Raw genomic sequence first — 22,428 nt, 5'->3', positions numbered from 1 at the left:
AAAAGTTAGGCATTTTTATTCATTTCACATAAATATGCACTGCCAAGCCAGTTTTAGCACATGTTTAGTTGATTTGACATGATAAAGACAATATGCTATTATTTATTTCACATATCAACATTGCATATCAAATCCTCCTATCTCACTGAAATAGCAACGATTAGATTTTGAGCACTTGCATGATAGAGATGACATTGATATTTATATATTATCTACACTCAATATTTCTATAAAGTATAGAAAAAATAAATTCAATTTCACTTGTTTCTATATAGTTGTTCATGTTGAGGCAAACATTCATGTGTATTTTGACTCAATAACACTCATCTGCAGTAACAGGCAAGTCCATACAGTTAAGGACCCTCCCAGGTTAGAGAGCCCAGAGTCTGCTGTGTGAGGCACATTTCAGAGAAGGGAATCAAGTCTGAGTAACTTGGCAGCCTTGAGGAGCACAGCACACTGCCATAACCCGAAAATATGTCTGGAGCCACCTGCACAGGTTAATATATCTGGAGCCACCTACACAGGTTAACAAAATACAGATGCTAAAAACCCACTCGTCCTGGATAAATACAAGAGGCTTGATTGGTGTAGCGACCATGTTGGTTTTCAACAAGAACATTTTGACCAAAGAACAACACACAATTAGAGGCAAAAAGTCAGTGAAATGATTTCAAACATTCTGAGATCTTTTGAGAATACAAACCTACAGTGAATCGAGCTCAGTGATGGGCAACTTTGATGGGGGTGGGGGGGGGGTCCACAAAAAATCTGAACTCATCACGAGGGGCTGCAGTGGCTCGCGGGTCTGCATACCTACCTTGACATGCAGTCAGAGCTGGCCCTAACCATTTGGGGGCCCTAAGTTAAATGTTGTTTCAACCAAAACATCTTAGAGGCCCCCGTATTGACAGTGGAGAGAATTTGTTTTTGTTTTAGAGTTACATTTTCTGCAATTCTACACATTTTTCCATGGGGCAGAGAGAAATATTAGCAGTTTTGAATATGATATAAGAGTGAAATATGATATAAGAGTGAAAATGACTAACAAAATCAACGGGGGTCCCATGGTCTGTAATTTGACCAGTTTAGATTGTCTAGCCAGCTAATTTACCAATCTTACAAATGTTAGCTGACATGGGCTAATTCAGTGACTGTCAGTGACTGAGAGGAAAAACTTGTGATGCACAACCAAATGTAGAAATTTGACCTTGTGTATTCTACTATTCTAACCCTCAACATTAAGTTAAAACCCCAATTGAGTTCCACCGTTTTTTTACATAAAAATAATGTTTTGGGAAATTGATCCGTGGGCTTACAAACAGGGGTGTGCATCGCCAGTTGCCTATCCCTGATCTAGCAGCTCGAAGTTCAGTTCACTTTTAAAGAACATGTCTCAGAGGAAGGGAAGTCAACACGTCAAGCAAAAACAGATAACACTGAATCTGGCTCATGTGACGCTAAGCAGAATGAGCTCTCTCCCGGCCTGAGCGTCTACTCCGCCAGTTTGCTCTCAATTATTGATAGACCCGATCATTTATTTATTCACCTCTCCCAGCCATTTCAGTGGGACTGTGTCCTTTGTCTACCCACTATCGTTTCTATTGCTAAGGTAAGTTGGGGGGGGGCTGTGCATGGCTTAGGGGCTGTGGTAGTGCTTGGAGGCTGGGGTAGGGGACAGGGGTTTGGCCCTCAGGTGCCTCTCCACGTCCGGTGCAGATGCTGCAGATACTCAAAGGCCCTCTGGCTCACGTTTAGGGCGGGGTGAACTCGCCGCAGGTTGGCCTCTCCTATCAGAGACAGGCCACAGATCCCGAAGTAGGCGTGCAGCGGGTCTGGAACAGACAGGAGAGAGGAGGAAAGTAGGTCAGCCAAGTGACACGCCTCAGCACCTGCCACTTTAAAAGGCACTGTGGCTTTGGTTGCGTTCCAGGTCCATTTCATGCAGTTCCACATCATCGACTGCACAGTCGAACATCAGATTGCTATATCATATGATAAAAATAAAAAAAAACGTATTTAACTAGGCAAGTCAGTGAAGAACACATTTTTATTTACAATGACAGCCTACACCGGCCAAACCCAGACGACCCTGGGCCAATTGTGGACAGTCCTATGGGACTCCCAATCACGGCCAGTTGTGATACAGCCTGGAGTCAAACCAGGGTGTCTGCAGTGCCTTAGACAGCTGCGCCACTCGGCAGCCCAAATTATGTGTTTAGCTGACATGTTAAACACCTATCCAGGCATTGCGACATATTTTATTTATTTATTTTACCTTTATTTAACCAGGTAGGCTAGTTGAGAACAAGTTCTCATTTACAATTGCGACCTGGCCAAGATAAAGCAAGCAGTTTGACGCAAGCAGTTTGACACATACAACAACACAGAGTTACACATGGAGTAAAACAAACATATAGTCAATAATATAGTAGAAAAATAAGTCTATATACAAAGTGAGCAAATGAGGTGAGATAAGGGAGGTAAAGGCAAAACAAGGCCATGGTGGTGAAGTAAATACAATATAGCAAGTAAAACACTGGAAAGGTAGATTTGCAGTGGAAGAAAGTCCAAGTAGAAATAATGGGGTGCAAAGGAGCAAAATAAATAAATAAATACAGTATGGGGAAGAAGTAGTTGTTTGGGCTAAATTATAGATGGGCTATGTACAGGTGCAGTGATCTGTGAGCTGCTCTGGCAGCTGGTGCTTAAAGCTAGTGAGGGAGATGTGTTTCCAGTTTTAGAGATTTTTGTAGTTCGTTCCGGTCATTGGCAGCAGAGAACTGGAAGGAGAGGCGGCCGAAGGAGGAATTGGCTTTGGGGGTGACCAGATAGATATACCTGCTGGAGCGCGTGCTACAGGTGGGTGCTGCTATGGTGACCAGCGAGCTGAGATAATATGGTAGGTGTCTGCAATGTAGTCAGCCTGGAACGCGGCCATGGGCTTTTAAATCACACAGAAAACCAGTTCCACACAGCTCCTTTAACAACCTTACATTTGCCCCACGTAAAATATCATAAAGTAAATAATAGAGCTCATATAACGTGCTAACAAAACAGGTTTAATGACATACATCAACCCGTCATGATGGACTGACTACACGCTTATAAATATAACCGATCTTGACATGATAATTGGCAGGTTGCCAATACATCTGGCTGTCTGTTCCCAATTACACTGACCAAAGACATGTAGTGTTGCTCCCATGTTTCATGAGGTGAAATAAATGATCCCAGAAATTTTACATATGCACGAAATGTTTATTTCGCTCACATTTTGTGCAGAAATTTGTTTACATCCCTGTTAATTAACATTTCTCCTTTGCCAAGATAATCCATCCACCTGACAGGTGTGGCATATCAAGAAGCTGATTAAACAGCATGATCATTAAACAGCTGCACCTTGTGCTGGGGACAATAAAAGGCCACTCTAAAAATGTGCAGTTTCGTCACACAACACAATGCCTCAGATGTCTCAAGTTGAGGGAGCATGCTGACTGCAAGAATGTCCACCAGAGCTGTTGCCAGAGAATTGAATGTTACATTTCTATACCATAAGCCTCCTCCAACATCGTTTTAGAGAATTTGGCAGTATGCCCAACCGGCCTCATAACTGCAGACCACGTGTATGGCGTCATGTGGGTGAGTGATTTGCTGATGTCAACGTTGTGAACAGAGTGCCCCATGGTGGCAGTGGGGTTATGGTATGGGCAGGCATAAGCCACAAACAAAACACAATCGCATTTTATCGATGGCAATTTAAATGTACCAAAATACTGTGACGAGATCCCGATGCCCATTGTGTGACCAAAAGATGCATATCTGTATTTCCAGTCTTGTGAAATCCATAGATTACTTTATTTAAATTGACTGATTTCCTCATAAGAACTGTAACTCAGAAAATCAATGAAATTGATGCATGTTGCGTTTATATTTTTGTTTAGTGTATGTCTTGAGTCAAACATCGCAACACTTTTCCATACTTTGTCTTTTGATAACAGACTTCTACTCTATAGAATTTCTAATGTGATTTTAAATAGTAATCCTACATTTATCAAGATTTCTCTTTTCTTAGGAACCTATGAATAGGTTGGTACACGTTACTTGAGAGAAGAACAGTACATACAACCAAGTACATGATACTTATGACCTAAATTGCAGTCTTTGTAAGTAATAACAACAGTCAATGGATGCATTGTTGTTGGACTGGCCCTTTAAGGGAGCATAAATAATGCACCATGATCCATTCTAACCATCCATCTCCCGTGGGACCCTACTAAAAGCCTTCCAGGCACTGTAAAATGTACCATTATTGAATTATAATGAAAAGACAACAGCTTGGAAGCAGACATCCAAATCAATTAAAGAGCCATTTCGACATGAATTATGACTCAAGGTCCTGTGGAAATGTTTTTAAAATAATGAATGTGTACTTCAATGATGACGATGCACTTCTGTTTAGTGCTTCTGTGTACAATATATTTTAACTGCATCTGGGACTTTAAAGACAATCAACTAAACTATGAAATACTACATACACACTGGTGGGACAAAATTATTTTAAAACAACTATTAGACTACACTGTTTTTACTCACAATCATTTTGTGTAACAGTTTTGTCTTCTTGTTCTCTACATTCTCCATCTCCATAGCCTGAGAAGCAAACAGTTCCTGTATTGCGAGGCCTGTTCCTCTCCTGTGTCCTGAGGGCTCGTTCTGGACAATCACCTCATCAATTAGACATCCCAGCCACCTGCGTGTTGACTTACGGAGAGGTTTCCACTAACAAAGGCCAACACTCCCTCCCACCCTCTCCACACCTGTAACCTTACCTGGGTGACTGTCTGGCCACTTAGCGAAGCCGCCCACCAAACGGTCTTGAGTTGACAAGATGTAGTTCCGGTTCTTCTGGAAATTAGTATACTGAAAGACGTCTAGGAGCTGAGAATGGGAGAGGTTAGAATTAGGATTATAAGTGTCAAGTGTAGACACAACCTTAGAGTGTGTGAAGGACTGCAATGCTGCTGGGTTTATCACGCTCAACAGTTTCCTGTGTGTATCAAGAATTGTCAACCACCCAAAGGACATTCAGCCATCTTGACACAACTGTGGGAAGCATTGGAGTCAATATGGGCCAGCATCCCCGTGGAACGCTTGACACCTTGTAGAATCAATGCGCCGACAAATTGAGGCTGTTCTGAGGGCGGGGGAAGGGGTGCAACTCAATGTTTTGTACACTCACTGTATGTATCCAGAGCCCATTTCTCAAGACTCAGGTGTTTTCCTGACCGCCTCCTGTTCCACTGTTCCATAAACATTGCACAGTGACAGTTGGCTAAACACGCCATCACTGTCTCGATTACTGACACTTTAGTGAGAGCTCCCAGACCGTATGCTAATGCCACCCAGTCCCATTGGATGCATGGCATGCACCTTTCTTGTTCTTTATGAGATTATCAACAACACCGTTATTGGGGGGCGGACCATCTGTAACAGCACTGGCAAACACTGAACTGCATCACTCCAAAAAGGTTTTTAACATAAGAGGAGTATGGGCTGCTAAATGTACGTCAAAGCATACTACCAACATATTTTATTAATGGACTGGACGCTTCGATAATAAAGCAACGTTAATGGACCGTAAAGGTACGCTGGTATGTCTGCGGAGGTTCCAGCATAGTTCCTGTTACCTCCAGTGTGGCTCCCACCCAGAAGGAGTAGCACGTGTCGACGGGCTTGTTGGGGCGGCCTTGGAAGCCGTTCTGCTGTCTCATGATGCACCAGCGGCGTATCCTGTTCAGCTCGCGCTGGCTGAACATCTCCTCTAATTTGCCCATCAGACTCAGGGCTGCGACGGCACAGAACGTGGACCCACCTGGCAGACAGAATGCTTAATGACAGGGTTTATTAGCCACCGGCACAGCGCCACTATCCATCACCCGTTTCCCTTTTCAACTGTCACAACATCAGCATCAGAGCCTTCTTATCACTTCCCAACTGCAGAGCTGTAATTGTGGGGGAAGATGCAGAGGCCCGGGGAACAGCTCTGTGTGGAGACCATTAACAATGAAAGAGGATCTTGCACTCTGCAGATAGTTAAGAGGAATGTGTGTACCTACCTATTTGAGATAATATGAATAATCAAGCCATTCCTCCCCAAAATTGTACGGTTTGCATCCAGGGTTGAATAAAAGGTTATCATTTCCACTTTTTTTATATTACTTGAATTGAACTGATAGAAATGCTTTGTGTAACGTGCCATGGTTTCATTACACAAATCTCTCCCGGTAGTAGCTTAGCTAAACCTGGGGGTTTCCCTGGAATAATAGGGTTTAATTGGCAGGAATTCGTTTTGGTACTATTTTCACAAGTATGTAGTAAAATGTCAAAACTCTTAGTACAAAATTCCAAACATGTCATCAAAAAGTTTTTTTTTTTTTTCTTCTAACTTTAAGTACAACACATCAAATCACACTAACTTTTCCACCAAACCTAATCAGCGTTTCATCTAGAAATACCTTTCATATTAAGTAACTGCCTTTCAGAATGCAATGTTCACAATGGCGTGGCCATGTGCTGACCAACCAGCAGGACTGGACATTGGAGGAAATGGTGAGGGCCAGAAATGACATACGGCTGTCTGAAATAAAACACGTGATTGAGGAGAATGACACCTTTGCCAATGTGGCATCCCTCAGCCTACCAACAATCGCCTGCCTTTTGAAGAGGCACCAGGTGTCTATGAAAGACATTTACCTGGTGCCTTTTGAGAGAAACAACAAACAGGTGAAAGAACTGCAGTCCGAGTATGTTCAGGTAGAGCACTATATACTGTATTACTGTTACTATTAATGCACATGCTACTTCACAATATTATACTGTAACTATACTGTAAAATTAACTAACCAAAAAATAATTTTAGAGGGTGATGGTGCTTAATGCTGCTGTGAATCATGAAACACAAGTATATCTTTGTTGATGAGGCGGGCTTCAACCTGGCCAAATAATGGCTTCGTGGGCGGAACCTCATCGGGCGACCGTCCAAGTGCCTGTACAACGTGGGGAAAACATCTCCATGAGCGCAGCTATCTCAGAAGATGGTGTGGTAGGACGTAGGCCATCAATTGGATCTTACAACGCTGCACAGCTCATTGTGTTTCTGAATGGAATTGAGCAGGCCTGTCAAGGTGAAGGGTCACCTATGTCATCGTGGGGGAAAATGTCAGGTTCCACCATGCAGAGGTGGTTCAGGCATGATTTCAGGCCCATCCCTGATTTGTGACCCTATATTTTCAGTCAATTTTGTTGGGTAATGTAAGTGTATTGCCTAATGTGAAAACTGTAATCTACTGTAATTTACAGTACTGTAGCATATTAATTTCAGCACCTTTTTGTTTATTTTTACCCCCTTTTTCTCCCCAATTTCGTGATTACGATCTTGTGTCATCGCTGAAACTCCCCAATGGGCTCGGGAGAGGCGAAGTCATGCGTCCTCCGAAAAATTACCTGCCACGCTTTTTAACACCAGCTTGTTTAACCCGGAAGCCAGCCGCACCGCCACAAGGAGTCGCTAGAGCACGATGAGCCAAGTAAAGCCCCCCAGCCGAAATAGCCGAATCCACTAATTTGAAGGGTTGTTCACATACTTTCGTATATATAGTGTATTATTTTGTTGCGTTTTGGTGATTAAACTAATGTTCTCATTACATTTCACAATAAACTTATTTTTAATCAATGGTTGTGTGGTGAGGGATGTTTACAATCCAAATGAATGCACCATGACAGGTTTTGAATGAAAGACGGGCTGTGTTACAAGTGTGACCAGTTATGGAGTTTTGTACTAAGAGTTGTGAAAATGTACCACATACTTGGGAAAATAGTAGCAAAGCACTAAAAATAATATATATATCATCGTGCTGACCATATTTAAATAGAATATTTATTCTAATATGGTTTTGGACAAATGGCTAATCCCTTTTTAGAACCATAATATCCATGGACCTCGAGTGCTGCATGCCATACTCACCATGCGATTCCAATCCAGCCCCCTGGCCAATGCCATTGTCATATGACTAAGGAAGCAAAAACAACATTCTATTAGGCAAACATAGCACCAAAGACCATGTGAGGGATGGATAGCCATCACTGAAACCATGTAATAACTTTCAGATCAAGTGTGGTGTGACAGATGTGATATATGATGTAAGGAGAGATCAGGAAACAAGCTGCTCAATCAACCACGTGGAGTTATCCATGTCCACAGTGCTGCTTGTATACCGTACGAAACCACACTTCATACACACACTTGATGAGACTGACCAGCTTTGGGGACAATAACAATGAGGAAGTAACAATGTTGCAGGTAGTGATGTTTACTGGAGCTCCACGCCCCAGGAGATAAAATCCCACCAAATCTGAATGAGTAAGAGGATTAGAGTCCGGTAAAGGCCTTTCCTCCCGTGGGATCATATCCTCTATTTATAGGCATCTGAGAATAGCCCTGGAGCCCTCATAAAAACCAGCCAACAGCATGGCCCAAACAACACACACACCACAGCTCAGTGTAATCCACTACAGCCACCTAAACAGGAATACCGCTGCCTGCTCTGTGGAGTGTAGACTGGATTATATCATCTTCTGTTGGATTACATAGGAACGAAGGGGGATCACAGGGGAGACCATCACTATCATTAGACCCAGCAGGATCCAGTAGTGCCTGCTCTCCTAACCCCCGTCTGGCCAGCCCCCTGTGACTGCAGAGGGGAGAATCTTTTTATTTGACCTTTATTAAACTAGGCAAGTCAGTTAAGAACAGATTTTTATTTTCAATGACGGCCTAGGAACAGTGGGTTAACTGCCTTGTTCAGGGGCAGAACGACAGATTTTTACCTTGTCAGCTCGGGGATTCGATCTTGCAACCTTTTGGTTACAAGTCCAACGCACTAACAAATGTTAGAATGAATGAAGACAGGATGGTAACAAAACCCTCAGACATTTTGTGCTGGGGTGAATTCTATGTAAACTGTTTCTCTCTGAAGTCGTGGACTATAGAGAGGGCTGTTAAAGGCAGGCTGTTAACAGGTGAGGGCCCTTTGATTCCAATGCACCTTCAAGATGAGCTGTTTGACCTAGGCCTACCTCTCTGACATGTTGTCTATGATACGAGAAATAAACACTGTGTTAAACCAATGTTGGGTTAAAACACAGTTTTACAATCTAGCAAGTAGATTTGAGTATTTGAGAGTACATTTAGTAGAAAGAGGTCAGCGGTTGAGGATTGAACCCTTCTAGAGAATACTGAAAGGCTCAGGGCCGCAGGACGCTTGATGACAGAGACTAAGTGAAACAGCTGACTTACCATACTTCCCCTGATGTAGTCGATGGCCTTCTTGATGTCCATGCCTGACCAGTCATCGAGCATGTAGCAGATGCATGCTGCGCAGTACACAAACCTCATGTCATTTTCACTTCCCTCTGGGACCGCATAGAAACTGGAATCAGACATCGCAGCAGACGTTAAAGGGCTTTTTTTTCTACTAGTAAGGACGAGGTGTGCTGTGTCAGTGTTTTACTGGTTAAATCCTCTCAGAACAATACTTTCAAACAAGACGCAGTGATCTGTCTGACATAGCAGTCGCCCCATTGACATGGTTAAACAGGGTCTCCTTTCACATAAAGCACAAAGACCTATAAAGTACCAAAAACTCACAGAACAAGAATACTTGTCCAAGAACAAAATGTGATCTGTCACATAATGAACAGAAATGTGTCATTATGCTCACAACCTAACACCCACCCCTCACTAGGTTGGAAGCATTGGTTCAGGCACAGTGCCCCTGGAGCAATTGTTTATGTTAAGTGCCTTGCTCAAGGCACTACCAGGAAGAAAGAAAAAGAAAAACAGTAGCTCATTGTTAGTAGATATGGTAAAGACAGAGGAGAGTAACTGGGTGTTTACCTTCCGTCCTCCAGCTGCAGGGCTTTCAGGCCCATCAGACAGGCCTCCTTATTGACACGACTCAGGTCGTCCCCCAGTAGGACCAGGCAGGCCAGGCCAGTGTACGTCATGGCCACATGGCCACTGTCATACGGGTGGGATACTCCTGGGCCCTGGGGAGGCAAATTGATTGAATCAGCTATCTTATATAGGCAGCCCAATTCAGATATTTTTCCCCCTTTTTTGGACCAATCAGATCAGCACTAATGTCAATAATTGGGCAAAATAGCAGAATTCGGGTGCCTGCGTCAACACAGCCATAGACATTTAAAGGGAAGCATGCTAGCTGATCCCGAAGACTTCCAGTCATTGTACTAACACTAGTTACGATTGGCTCATGAAACTACCTCTAACTTCCTTCATACTGTACGCATAAATGGTATCCACAAGTTCATCTGACTCTAGGGAAGTAGATAAAGGGCTTTATTGCAAAACATTTCAAACTATCCCTTTAATGGCAACCACTTAATCAATATGTTGAACAAGGATGTGTTTCAAGATCAATACCTTGGAGGTGCTGTATGGAACTCCAATGTGTGATGACCCTCGAAACCCACAACGTCCTAAATTGGATTCTGGGGGGGGGGGGGAGCACACAAAATATTTGAATTGGATTTTGTTGTATGAGAAACAATGGTAATGCCAGACGATATTAAAATGGAAAAATCACCCCGATTAACTCTTTAATCATACTGCAGTTTAACTATGGCCCTGCTTACACCTAGCATCTTGCTTTTGAAATTATATGAGCAAAAAAGATTTCATTTTATACGACAGGCCAGACAAAATTAAACCGGCCTATTTATATAATGAATATGAATTTGGAGGGCAGAAATGATTAAATATTAAAGCATTAGACCTCTCACTAAAGGCGTATACTTAAATCCGAACTGGTTCTCTAGCAGTAAGTAAGCAGTAAGTAAGAAAGTCTCACCCCGTGTTCAAGATTGGCTTTTTTCCCTTTATTCAGATTACAACCTCTCACTTTCAGTTATTTGAAAATGAAATCTCCAGAATATCGCTATTTTTAAAACAAGCCATAGAAAGTTGGTTGCAATTTCAGTTTAATCCACCAGAAAAGAGAACAAATACTACAACAAATAGTATGGTTAAACTCAAATATACTAATTGATGAAAAAATAAAATCATATTTATTTTTTAAATGGTATAATCTATGTAAATTATATCATAAATAGGACTGGTGGAGTTCTCATACATGCAGCTAACAAAAATATATGGAAATGTCTGCTCTACTCAAAATTACAACCAACTAACTGCAGGATTATCACAAAAATGGAAGAGGCTAGTGGAAGGGGGAGAAAGTAAGGAACTTGTCTGTCGGCCCTGCATTAAAGACCAAATTGGTTAAAGAAAATTGTGATAAATTAAAGTATACCAGTTTCATTTAAGGACCAAAAAAGTGAGATGTGCCATATAGATTGAAAAATAGCTGGGAAAAGATTTGATATACCGATTCCATGGCACATTTTTCTTTAACTGATAAACAAAACGGCGCTTGATTCAAAACATTGAGTTTTTCCAATTTAAAATGATTATACAAAATTCTTGCAACCAATAGAATGTTATATATATGGGGGATACAACCATACCAGCTCTGCAGATTTTGCTGTGAAGAGACAATCATTAGATCATTTGTTTTGGTACTGTCCATATGAAGCTTGTTTTTGGTCGCAGGTTCAGGAATGGCTGAAGAAGTGCAACATTTACCTGGAGCCAACTCTGCAAATAGCACTGCTGGGTGATTTTAAAAAATCATATTGATCAATAATATAATAACACTTTTAGCAAAAATGTGTATCTGTTGAAACCATGAGAATAGAAAGGTTCAGAACTTTTGTGAAACAGCACAGTTGAAAAATATATGGCAAATAGAAATCAAAACTGGATAGTATTCAGAGATAGACGGGAGGGGTTTAGCTGAAGGATGGGACAAAAAACAAACAAAAGATAACTATTAGAAAAAATACTGTGTCAGTAAAAAGTATATAGTATGTATAAGTTGGAAGTAGAAGCCTAAGTGGTTGTTCATTAATTTACTCCAATTAGGGGAGGGGGTGGTAGAGTTAGGGGAAAATTATAAAACAATATATACAGTACCAGTCAAAAGTTTGGACACACCTACTCATTCCAGGGGTTCTATTTTTTTTTTATTTTTTACAATCTTCTACATTGTAGAATAATAGTGAAGACATCAAAACTATCAAATAACACACATGGAATCATGTAGTAACCAAAAAAAAAGTGTTAAACAAATCAAAATATGTTATATTCTTTAAAGTAGCCACCCTTTGCCTTGATGACAGCTTTGCACACTCTTGGCAGTCTCTCAACCAGCTTCATGAGTAGTCACCTTGAATAAATTTCAATTAACAGGTGTTCCTCGTTAAAAGTTAATTTGTGGAATTTCTTTCCTTCTTAATGCATTTGAACCAATCAGTTGTGTTGTGACAAAGTAGGGGAGGAAATACAGAAGATAGCCCTATTTGGTAAAAGATCAAGTCCATATTATGGCAAGAACAGCTAAAATAAGCAAAGAGAAACGACAGTCCATCATTACTTTAAGACATGAAGGTCAGTCAATACAGAACATTTCAGGGACATTGAAAGTTTCTTCAAGTGCAGTCGCAAAAACCATCAAGGGCTATGGTGAAACTAGCTCTCTTGAGGACCGCCACAGGAAAAGAAGACCCTGAGTTCCCTCTGCTGTAGAGGATAAGTTCATTAGAGTTACCAGCCTCAGATTGCAGCCCAAATAAATGCTTCACAGAGTTCAAGTAACAAACACATCTCAACATCAACTGTTCAGAGGAGACTGTGTGAATCAGGCCTTCATGGTCAAATTGCTGCAAAGAAACCATTACTAAAGGACACCAATAATAAGAAGAGACTTGCTTTGGCCAAGAAACACGAGCAATTGACATTAGACCGGTGGAAATATGTCCTTTGGTCTGATGAGTCCAAATTTGAGATGTTTGGTTCCAACCGCCGTGTCTTTGTGAGACGCAGAGCGGGTAAACGGATGATCTCCCCATGTGTGGTTCCCACCGTGAAGCATGGAGGAGGAGGTGTGATGGTGACCCTGTCAGTGATTTATTTAGAATTCAAGGCACACTTAACCAGCATGGCACCACAGCGATACGCAATCCCATCTGGTTTGCGCTTAGTGGGACTATCATTTGTTTTTCAACAGGACAATGACCCAGCACACCTCCAGTCTGTGTAAGGGCTATTTGACCAAGGAGAGTGCAGCCTTCAGATGACCTGTCCTCCACAATCACCCGACCTCAACCCAATTGAGATGGTTTGGGATGAGTTGGAACGCAGAGTGAAGGAAACGCAGCCAACAAGTGCTCAGCATATGTGGGAACTCCTTCAAGACCGTTGGAAAAGCATTCCTCATTAAGCAGGTTGAGAGAATGCCAAGAGTGTGCAAAGATGTCATCAAGGCAAATATAAAATTTATTTCGATTTGTTGAACACTTTTTTGGTTACTACATGATTCGATGTGTTATTTCATAGTTTTGATGTCTTCACTATTATTCAAAAGTGTAGAAAATAATAAAAACAAAGAAAAACCTGAAATGAGTAGGTGTGTCGACTTTTGACTGGTACTGTGTGTACACAAACACACACAATAAAAATATATGGAGGGGATTGGAAATGATGCAGACAATTGCATTCATGGAAGACACCATCTATCTGCAATACTAAAGCTGATCTACCACCTAATAAAATTAAAACATTTTTATAATAATAATAATAATGATATTTAAGGAAATGAATGCATAAATAGATTTTCTGTGTGTACTGTTCTAAAATCAGATCCCATATTCATAAAGAGATCCTAGATCAGCACTCCTACCTACTCTGATACTATTTTATAACAGTCCATAAACACAAGTCAAGGCATTGTCTGTTGCTGTGGGGCAACTCAACTAGGTGCAATGCTGCCATCTAGTGGGTTAGCTTTATAAAGGAGAAATGTATTCTCTGAATATTAGCAGGCCAGAGAAGTAACATATGTTTTGTCCAATGGACAAACAAGTACTTAATAATGGAACACTAGTCACTTTAATAAATGTTTACGTACTGCTATACTCATCTAATATGTATATACTGTATTCTATTCTACTGTATTTTAGTCAATGCCCCTCTGACATTGCTTGTCATAATATTTATTTATTTCTTAATTCCATTATTTTACTTTTAGACGGGTGTGTATTGTGAATTGTTAGATACTACAGCACTGTTGGAGCTAGAAACACAAGCATTTCGCTACACCCGCAATAACATCTGCTAAATATGTATATGTGACCAATAAGATTTGATTTGCGTTCGGCGCCTGAATAATTTAAAAAGAGAGCACTGAGCAGATGGTCAGAGTTGGCCCATCATCCAGAGGAGTGAGCTCTTTAAAATATGCACAGCAAACTACAGGATGTTGGGTGGGGCAAGTGAAAAAGTATGGCTGCTGGCCAAATACGTGCCTCGCAAACTCTAGTACATGAGCGCTTCTACAACCTGTGTCAATGCCTGACACATTTTTTTGTATTTAACTAGGCAAGCCAGTTAAGAACTAATTCTTATTTACAATGACGGCCTACCAAATGGCCTCCTGTGGGGACGGGGGCCTGGGATAAAAAAAAATACAAATAAATACAATATAAATATAGGACAAAACACACATCACAACAAGAGAGACACAACACGACATAAAGAGAGACCTAAGACAACAACATAACAAGGCAGCAAAACATGACAAAACAGCAGGGTAGCAACACATGGTAGCACTAGCGGCACAAAAAAACATTGTACAAACATTATTGGGAAAAGTCAACAGCACAAAGGTCAAGAAGGTAGCGACAACAATACATCATACAAAGCAGCCACAACTGTCAGTAACAGTGACCATGATTGAGTCTTTGAATGAAGAGCTGGAGATAAAACTGTCCAGTTTGAGTGTTTGTTGCAGCTCGTTCCAGTCGCTAGCTGCAGCGAACTGAAAAGGGGAGCGACCCAGGGATGTGTGTGCTTTGGGGACCTTTAACAGAATGTGACTGACAGAACGGGTGTTGTATGTGGAGGATGAGGGCTGCTGTAGGTATCTCAGAGGGGGGGAGTGAGGCCTAAGAGGGTTTTATAAATAAGCATCAACCAGTGGGTCTTGCGTCAGGTACAGAGATGACCAGTTCACAGAGGAGTATAGAGTGCAGTGATGTGTCCTATAATTAGTATTGGTGGCAAATCTGATGGCCAAATGGTAAAGAACATCTAGCCGCTGAGAGCACCCTTACCTGCCGATCTATAAATTATGTCTCCGTAATCTAGCATGGGTAGGATGGTCATCTGAATCAGGGTTAGTTTGGCAGCTGGGGTGAAAGAGGAGCGATTACGATAGAGGAAACCAAGTCTAGATTTAACTTTAGCCTACAGCTTTGATATGTGCTGACAGAAGGACAGTGCACCGTCTAGCCATACTCCCAAGTACTTGTATGAGGTGACTACCACAAGCTCTAAACCCTCAGAGGTAGTAATCACACCTGTGGGAAGAGGGGCATTCTTCTTACCAAACCACATGACCTTTGTTTTGGAGGTGTTCAGAACAAGGTTAAGGGTAGAGAAAGCTTGTTGGACACTAAGAAAGCTTTGTTGTAGAGCATTAACACAAAATCCAGGGAGTAATGTGTAACATTGTTGTGCTGTATGATTTACACGTGCGATATATGGTTGACCTAAACCTTTTTTAATATACTGTCCACTGTTATAGCTAAATGGCCCTAGAACTCACACTGATCGACTGGACTTGGCACAGTGTATTATGCACATAATCTAAGAGTAGAGAGCAAATAACCCCTAAACCATAGAAGACTAGGCTAAATGGTTGCTTTTTAGTAGCATACAAAAGACATACAAAAAAAACTCTGTTGGTTTTAGCTGACTGTTTAGTTCGCTCTTCTTCTGTTCCACCAAAATTAAGTGAATTACGTGTGTGTGTGCGCGCGCATGCGTGCGTGCGTGGATGCCTCCTGAAGGCCGTTGACACATGAATGCCCAAAAACAATATAAATCACAAAGCAGCACTTACGGTCTTCTGTAGGAATGACTTGTAGTGAGTAGACCCATTCAATCAAGCTGGGCTTGTCTATTATATTAAGAGAATCCAGGACATCAAGACCAGAGAGCGCAAAGAACACAATGGTCAACCTAGACAGGGATGGACAAAGGTAAACAAACATTTATTCACCTAGTAATATTATACTATTAGAATTGGCCACAGCATATTTGAGGTAAGAACAGAAAAGTAAATCAAATGAGTGGTTACTTTACATGATGATGACAGCTGGATAGCCAACTCCATGCACGATTACATGTGTTAGTTGGATAGCTAGAGGACTCCAAACAATCCAAGTGCACCACTTAGATAGCTAGTTTGTTTTTGACAACCACTAATCAACAAATAATGTGTGCTGTATTATGTATCTATGCTTTTAAATGACCAACTAAGCCTGGTCCCAGTCCAGACCTGTTTGTGTTGTTGGCATGACAATGACAGAATGAGTGACAGGGAGTTGGCATGATAGCAGAACTCCAGCTATGGCCACCAAGCTATGGCAGGTATGGCCACCAACTAGCTCACTATATCTGAATGGTCTGTGCTATCATGGATCACTGGGACATCCCTAACCCATTGAAGTTGACATTTAAAATGGTTAAGGTAAGGGTAAAAGGTTAGGGTAGCTGTGGAATGCTCAATTCAGTTCTCTCATATTGAGGCAGAGTTTTAATAACTGGTCGTAGGATTTGCTACCAACAACAGTCATCATTGGGTCTGTGCTATTTAGATTCATTAGGACGTCCTTACCTTCAACCTTAACCCCAGGGCTGGTTCCAGGCATAAGTGACATAAGTGGTCGCTTAGGGGGCCCCGACCCAAAGAAAAATATCTTACTATTGAGAGTAAGAACAGTAAAATACACCAGGTGCAATTTCAAAATGTGGGTGTGTATCAGCAGTTTGTTATGTCAGTCACTGACAGTCACTCAATTAGCCATGTCAGCTAACAATTTTAAATTGGTTTTAAGTCTATCCAGCTATCTAAACTTGTAGTAATCATGACCGAATACCGACCTGGCCCACAGGGCACGTGCCCAGGGGCCCTGACCTCCAGTGAGCCCCCCATTCTCACTCAGATACAATATTAACATATTTCATTAAAAAGTGTAGAATTTAGGGCTGACCCCATTTAGTCGACTGGTCAATTGTTTGGTCAATAGGCTGTTGATTGAGCAATAACTTTTTTTTATCAAGCAGTTGCAAAAAAAATGACAATTGTTGTGGCACATCTTGATTGATGCTCGTCTCAGTCGAATAATCCATTGTGGAGGCCGCAGTGAGGGTACACCAGTATCACCAGTTCTACATTTACCGTTAATTCCCATTTCTTGTTTGTTTGGTTACCATCATTTCTGTTAATGCATTCAAAATATTAATTATTAGTCTTTTACTGTTGTCATTGTCGGAGTGGACACATTGTTTGCAGAGCACACAACCTAGGCTACACTTGTGAGAAACACGTTTTGGTTTATTTCATTCCATTTACAAGTAGTCAATTTATTATTATTTATGTTTAGTTTGGAGCGCTCCTGTCAATCCTGAGTAAGTGCATGCACCTGATTACACATAGAACTAGGCTACCTGGCCTGTGTGCAAATGTAGGCCTATAAATGTTCCCATTTGGGGATCTGACAGTCTTTCTGATTGTCTTAACTCACCGCCACTAATGAACTGTGGAGCTTCTCAAAGAACATTTAAAAAAAAACTCAAACAGCAAGTAAACAAAGTCTGTTTTTGCATCCATTGAGAATGACAATAGTTGCTCAATGTAGCCTATTAGAAAAACCTTTCCAGTTATCTCCCTTTTGATAACCACTCCATTTGAAAGAGGGGGAAAAAGGTAATTTTCTGATCTGGTGGAAACTTCATAAAATAGGCCTACCTGATTACTTCTTAACCCTTGCACAAATAGCCTACAGCCGTGTCTGTCTGGAGCTCAGGGCACAGGAAACTGAGGGTCCAGGATATTTTATACAATGTTGCAAGTTTGTTAGAGCAAGCTTCAGGTTGGACCAAGTTTCTTGGCAACTTTGGGATTGTAATGGCTGTATCTGCCAAGGCCAGCAGTAGTGGGAGGATGATTTTTTTTCCTTTTGGTTAGACTATTTTGATCTCTGGCTCCGTCTTGAGTCATTATACGTTAATCAAATACAACCGACTGTTTGCTCACTGCTGTTGCTCTAAAATGTAATATAATGTTCTCGGTGGTATTTGATCCACGTTTATTGAAAACGTATGTATTTATATCCGTCTCGATATAAGAGAACGGAGTGGAGCGTAACTCGGCTAGGGTAGAGGTTAGGGTTTAAACCAGGGATGTCCCAAGGATCACGGACAGTAGTGACCATAACTGAATCAAATCTAAGGTTGGCCAACTCTATGTGATAGTTAGCCAGCCAGGCTAAAATCTATCTCGAGATAATAGGATGTTAACCGAACGTAGCTGACGTTAGGTACCTAACGGTAGCAAGCTAATTCAGCTGGTTGCATTGCAAAAAGCACCAATGTTTAGTTGCAATTTTGTATATTGAGTATCTTGTCTGAAAATGTTATAGCTAGCTAACGTTAACAAAAACACTTTTGGCCTGATGACAGCGGCACTGGCAGGGTCGTCTGTCATTCATTAGCATTCTGGCTAGCGAAGACGTCAAATGAAAATAGGAGATTCATGCCAACATATGTACCTGCTTGTTTCTAATGATGAATATCTCTCTGGTAAAACTTGAAGACATCTTTGAAAGAATCGTACATGTCGATCTTTTAAAAAGTCAATTTGTTCAAATTCGGCAAGCGGGTTCTCTTCTTCCGCCATCTTTGAGTTTGAAACAACTTCCGCGTAAACAGGCTTTGCAACCTTCTTTGTTGCGGTTTAACGGCGGTTGGCATCCAACGTTTATGGTGCATTACCGCCACCAACTGGCTTGGGGCGAAAAAAGGAAACCATACGGGGAAAATGGGGAGTTGGGACCTTATTCCACACAAACAGAAACTTAACAAATAAAAAATAAGTCCCACTTCTTAATAAAACATGTCATATCTCGTGGCACTGCTTGTGACAGCACTCCATATAACTCCACCACTGAAAGATCTTTCAATCCCAGGAGCCGTTCTAGCGCAGATCGCATTCTTGTTATAGCTCATTGCCGCAGACACAATGACAGCAATCTTACTGGACTTCTTCTCCACTCCGGCAGTGCCGTTAATCACCATTGCCAAAAACCCACAAAGTCCACCTACTTAAAAATTAACATGTAACATACAGTATCTGGATCCTGCTGATGAGAGGCAAACTGTGAAGCCTGCAGTGAAGGCTTATCCAACACCGTGGAGTCTTCCTACAATTCGTTCCCTCAACCCTTTTGACAGCCTCTACATTGACAGCTTCTATCTCAAGGCCACCAGACTGTTAAATAGCCATCACTAGCACATTAGAGGCTGCTGCCCTATACATAGACTTGAAATCACTGGTCACTTTAATAATTGGAACACTAGTCACTTTAATAATGTTTACATATTTTGCATTAGTCATCTCATATGCATATTCTGTATTTTGTCCTATTCTACTGTATCTTAGTCTATGCTGCTCTGACATTGCTCATCCAAATATTGATATATTCGTAAGTAAATTTCTTTACTTTGTGTGTATTGTTAGATATTACACAAATTACTGCACTGCTGGAGCTAGAAACACAAGCATTTTGCTACACCTGCAATAACATCTGCTAAACACGTGTATGTGACCAATAACATTGAATTTGATATGAAATGCTCTAGACAGCCCTGCCTCTGGCACCCTCATTCTCTTTCGCCCTCTTCTGTCACGTCCTGACAAGTAAAGGGGGTTATTTGTTATTGTTGTTTGGTCAGGGCGTGTCAGGGGGTGTTTGTTTTATGTGTTTCGGGTTTTTTGGTTTATGTTCTGTTAGTATATTTCTATGTTTGTTCTAGTGTGTCTATTTCTATGTTTAAGTTTCTTGCGTTGACCTTCAATTGGAGGCAGCTGTTCCTCGTTGCCTCTAATTGAAGGTCCTATCTAGTAGGGGTGTTTTTCCATGTATTGTCAGTGTACCTTACAGGACTGTTTTTTGGCGTTTGTTTAGTATAAGTGTTTTTGTTTTCTTCAATAAAAGAAGATGAGCATACATATACCCGCTGTGTTTTGGTCCACTCACTACGACGCTTATGACATCTTCGGGCATTTCAAAGATGTAGCTTCATGGTTCCCACCACAATTGCAACAATCTATACAACAATCTTCTTTTCCACAAATCAAATAAAATCTAAGTTTATTTGTCACGTGCACCAAATACAACAGGTATTTGCCTTACAGTGAAATGCTTACATACAGGTTCTAACCAACAGTGCAAAAAAAGGTATTAAGTGAACAATAGGTAGGTAAAGAAATAAAAAGACAGTGAAAAATAACAGTAGCGAGGCTATATGCAGGCACCGGTTAGTCGGGCTGATTGAGGTAGTATGTACATGTGTAACAGTGTAGGTTCCGTCCCTCTCTTCGCCCCAACCCGGGCTCGAACCAGGGACCCTTGCACACATCAACAACTGACACCCCACGAAGCATCGTTACCCATCGCGCCACAAAAGCCGCGGCCCTTGCAACGCAAGGGGCAACCCTACTTCAAGTCTCAGAGCGAGTGACGTCACCGATTGAAACGCTATTAGCGCGCACCACCGCTAACTAACTAGCCATTTCACATCGGTTACACATGTAGATATGGTTAAAGTGACTATGCATATATGATAAACAGAGAGTAGCAGTAGCGTAAAAGAGGGGTTGGGGGGGCACACAATGCAGATATCCCGGTTAGCCAATGTGCAGGGCACTGGTTGGTCGGGTGACTATGCATATATGATAAACAGAGAGTAGCAGCAGCATAAAAGAGTGGTTGGAGGGGGGGGCACACAATGCAAATAGTCCGGGTAACCATTTGATTACCTGTTCAGGAGTCTTATGGCTTGGGGGTAAAAACTGTTGAGAAGCCTTTTTGTCCTAGATTTGGCACTCTGGTACCGCTTGCCATGCGGTAGTAGAGAGAACAGTCTATGACTGGGGTGGCTGGGGTCTTTGACAATTTTTAGGGCCTTCCTCTGGTATAGACGTCCTGGATGGCAGGCAGCTTAGCCCCAGTGATGTACTGGGCCATACGCACTACCCCCTCGAGTGCCTTGCGGTCAGAGGTAGAGCAATTGCCGTACCAGGCAGTGATGCAACCAGTCAGGATGCTCTCGATGTTGCAGCTGTAGAACCCTTTGAGGATCTGAGGACCCATGCCAAATCTTTTTAGTTTCCTGAGGCGGAATAGGCTTTGTCGTGCCCTCTTCACGACTGTCTTGGTGTGCTTGGACCATTGTAGTTTGTTGGTGATGTGGACACCAAGGAACTTGAAGCTCTCAACCTGCTCCACTACAACCCCGTCGATGAGAATGGGGGCGTGCTCGGTCCTCCTTTTCCTGTGGTCCACAATCATCTCCTTAGTCTTGTTTACGTTGAGAGATAGGTTGTTATTCTGGCACCACCCAGCCAGGTCTCTGACCTCCTCCCTATAGGCTGTCTTGTCGTTGTCAGTGATCAGGCCTACCACTGGTTGTGTCGTCTGCAAACTTAATGATGGTGTTGGAGTCATGCCTGGCCATGCAGTCGTGGGTGAACAGGGAGTACAGGAGAGGACTGAGCATGCACCCCTGAGGGGCTCCAGTGTTGAGGATCAGCGTGCCAGATGTGTTGCTACCTACCCTCACCACCTGGGGGCGGCCCGTCAGAAAGTCCAGGGTCCAGTTGCAGAGGAGGTGTTTAGTCCCAGGATCCTTAGCTTAGTGATGAGCTTTGAGGGTACTATGGTGTTGAACGCTGAGCTGTAGTGAATGAATAGCATTCTCACGTAGGTGTTCCTTTTGTCCAGGAGGGAAGGGGCAGTGTGGAGTGCAATAGAGATTGCATCATCTGTGGATCTGTTTGGGCGGTATGCAAATTGGAGTGGGTCTAGGGTTTCTGGGATAATGGGGTTGATCTCAGCTTCTCTTTTCTACAGACACTTGGCATGTCCGAAAGCCATACAGTGATGATTACACTGTATCAGTCTTGGGACGAACCCTCCAACATGATGATTCACATACCACAACGTCACCTGGGCAGGGAGGGACTCCGTATTAAAAATACAGAAGAACAGACAGACTCTTTACATTCACTCCATTCACCACACGATTCATCTGATGTGCATCAACCATTCCTGGGATATTCTTAATTTGTCCAACATCAACATCCCTCAGGACACCAGATA

General features: G+C 42.0%; 1 protein-coding gene across 2 annotated transcripts; it reads right to left on the bottom strand.

Moving 5' to 3' along the window:
* Window positions 1–19,001, bottom strand: LOC106585840 (protein geranylgeranyltransferase type I, beta subunit). Of its 2 annotated transcripts, XM_045707169.1 has the most exons (10): window positions 18,817–19,001; window positions 16,104–16,222; window positions 11,608–11,624; window positions 10,505–10,572; window positions 9,959–10,110; window positions 9,359–9,491; window positions 8,027–8,072; window positions 5,691–5,875; window positions 4,833–4,941; window positions 1–1,835 (listed from the first exon to the last, which is right to left on the bottom strand). In XM_045707169.1, exons 2-10 carry the CDS (start codon window positions 16,139–16,141, stop codon window positions 1,693–1,695), a joined length of 891 nt encoding a protein of 296 aa, XP_045563125.1. In that variant the 5' UTR covers window positions 16,142–16,222; window positions 18,817–19,001; the 3' UTR covers window positions 1–1,692. The 2 variants fall into 2 exon arrangements, with proteins under 2 accessions (XP_045563125.1, XP_014027997.1); XM_014172522.2 differs by lacking the exon at window positions 11,608–11,624 and having other exon boundaries at window positions 18,817–18,995.
* Between the last annotated feature and the right edge of the window lie 3,427 nt (window positions 19,002–22,428).

This window comes from Salmo salar, chromosome ssa24 (assembly GCF_905237065.1).
Source record: "Salmo salar chromosome ssa24, Ssal_v3.1, whole genome shotgun sequence".
Taxonomy (NCBI): domain Eukaryota; kingdom Metazoa; phylum Chordata; class Actinopteri; order Salmoniformes; family Salmonidae; genus Salmo; species Salmo salar.
The sequence above is the reverse complement of the archived record's forward strand: the minus strand, read 5'-3'. Positions and strand labels throughout refer to the sequence as shown.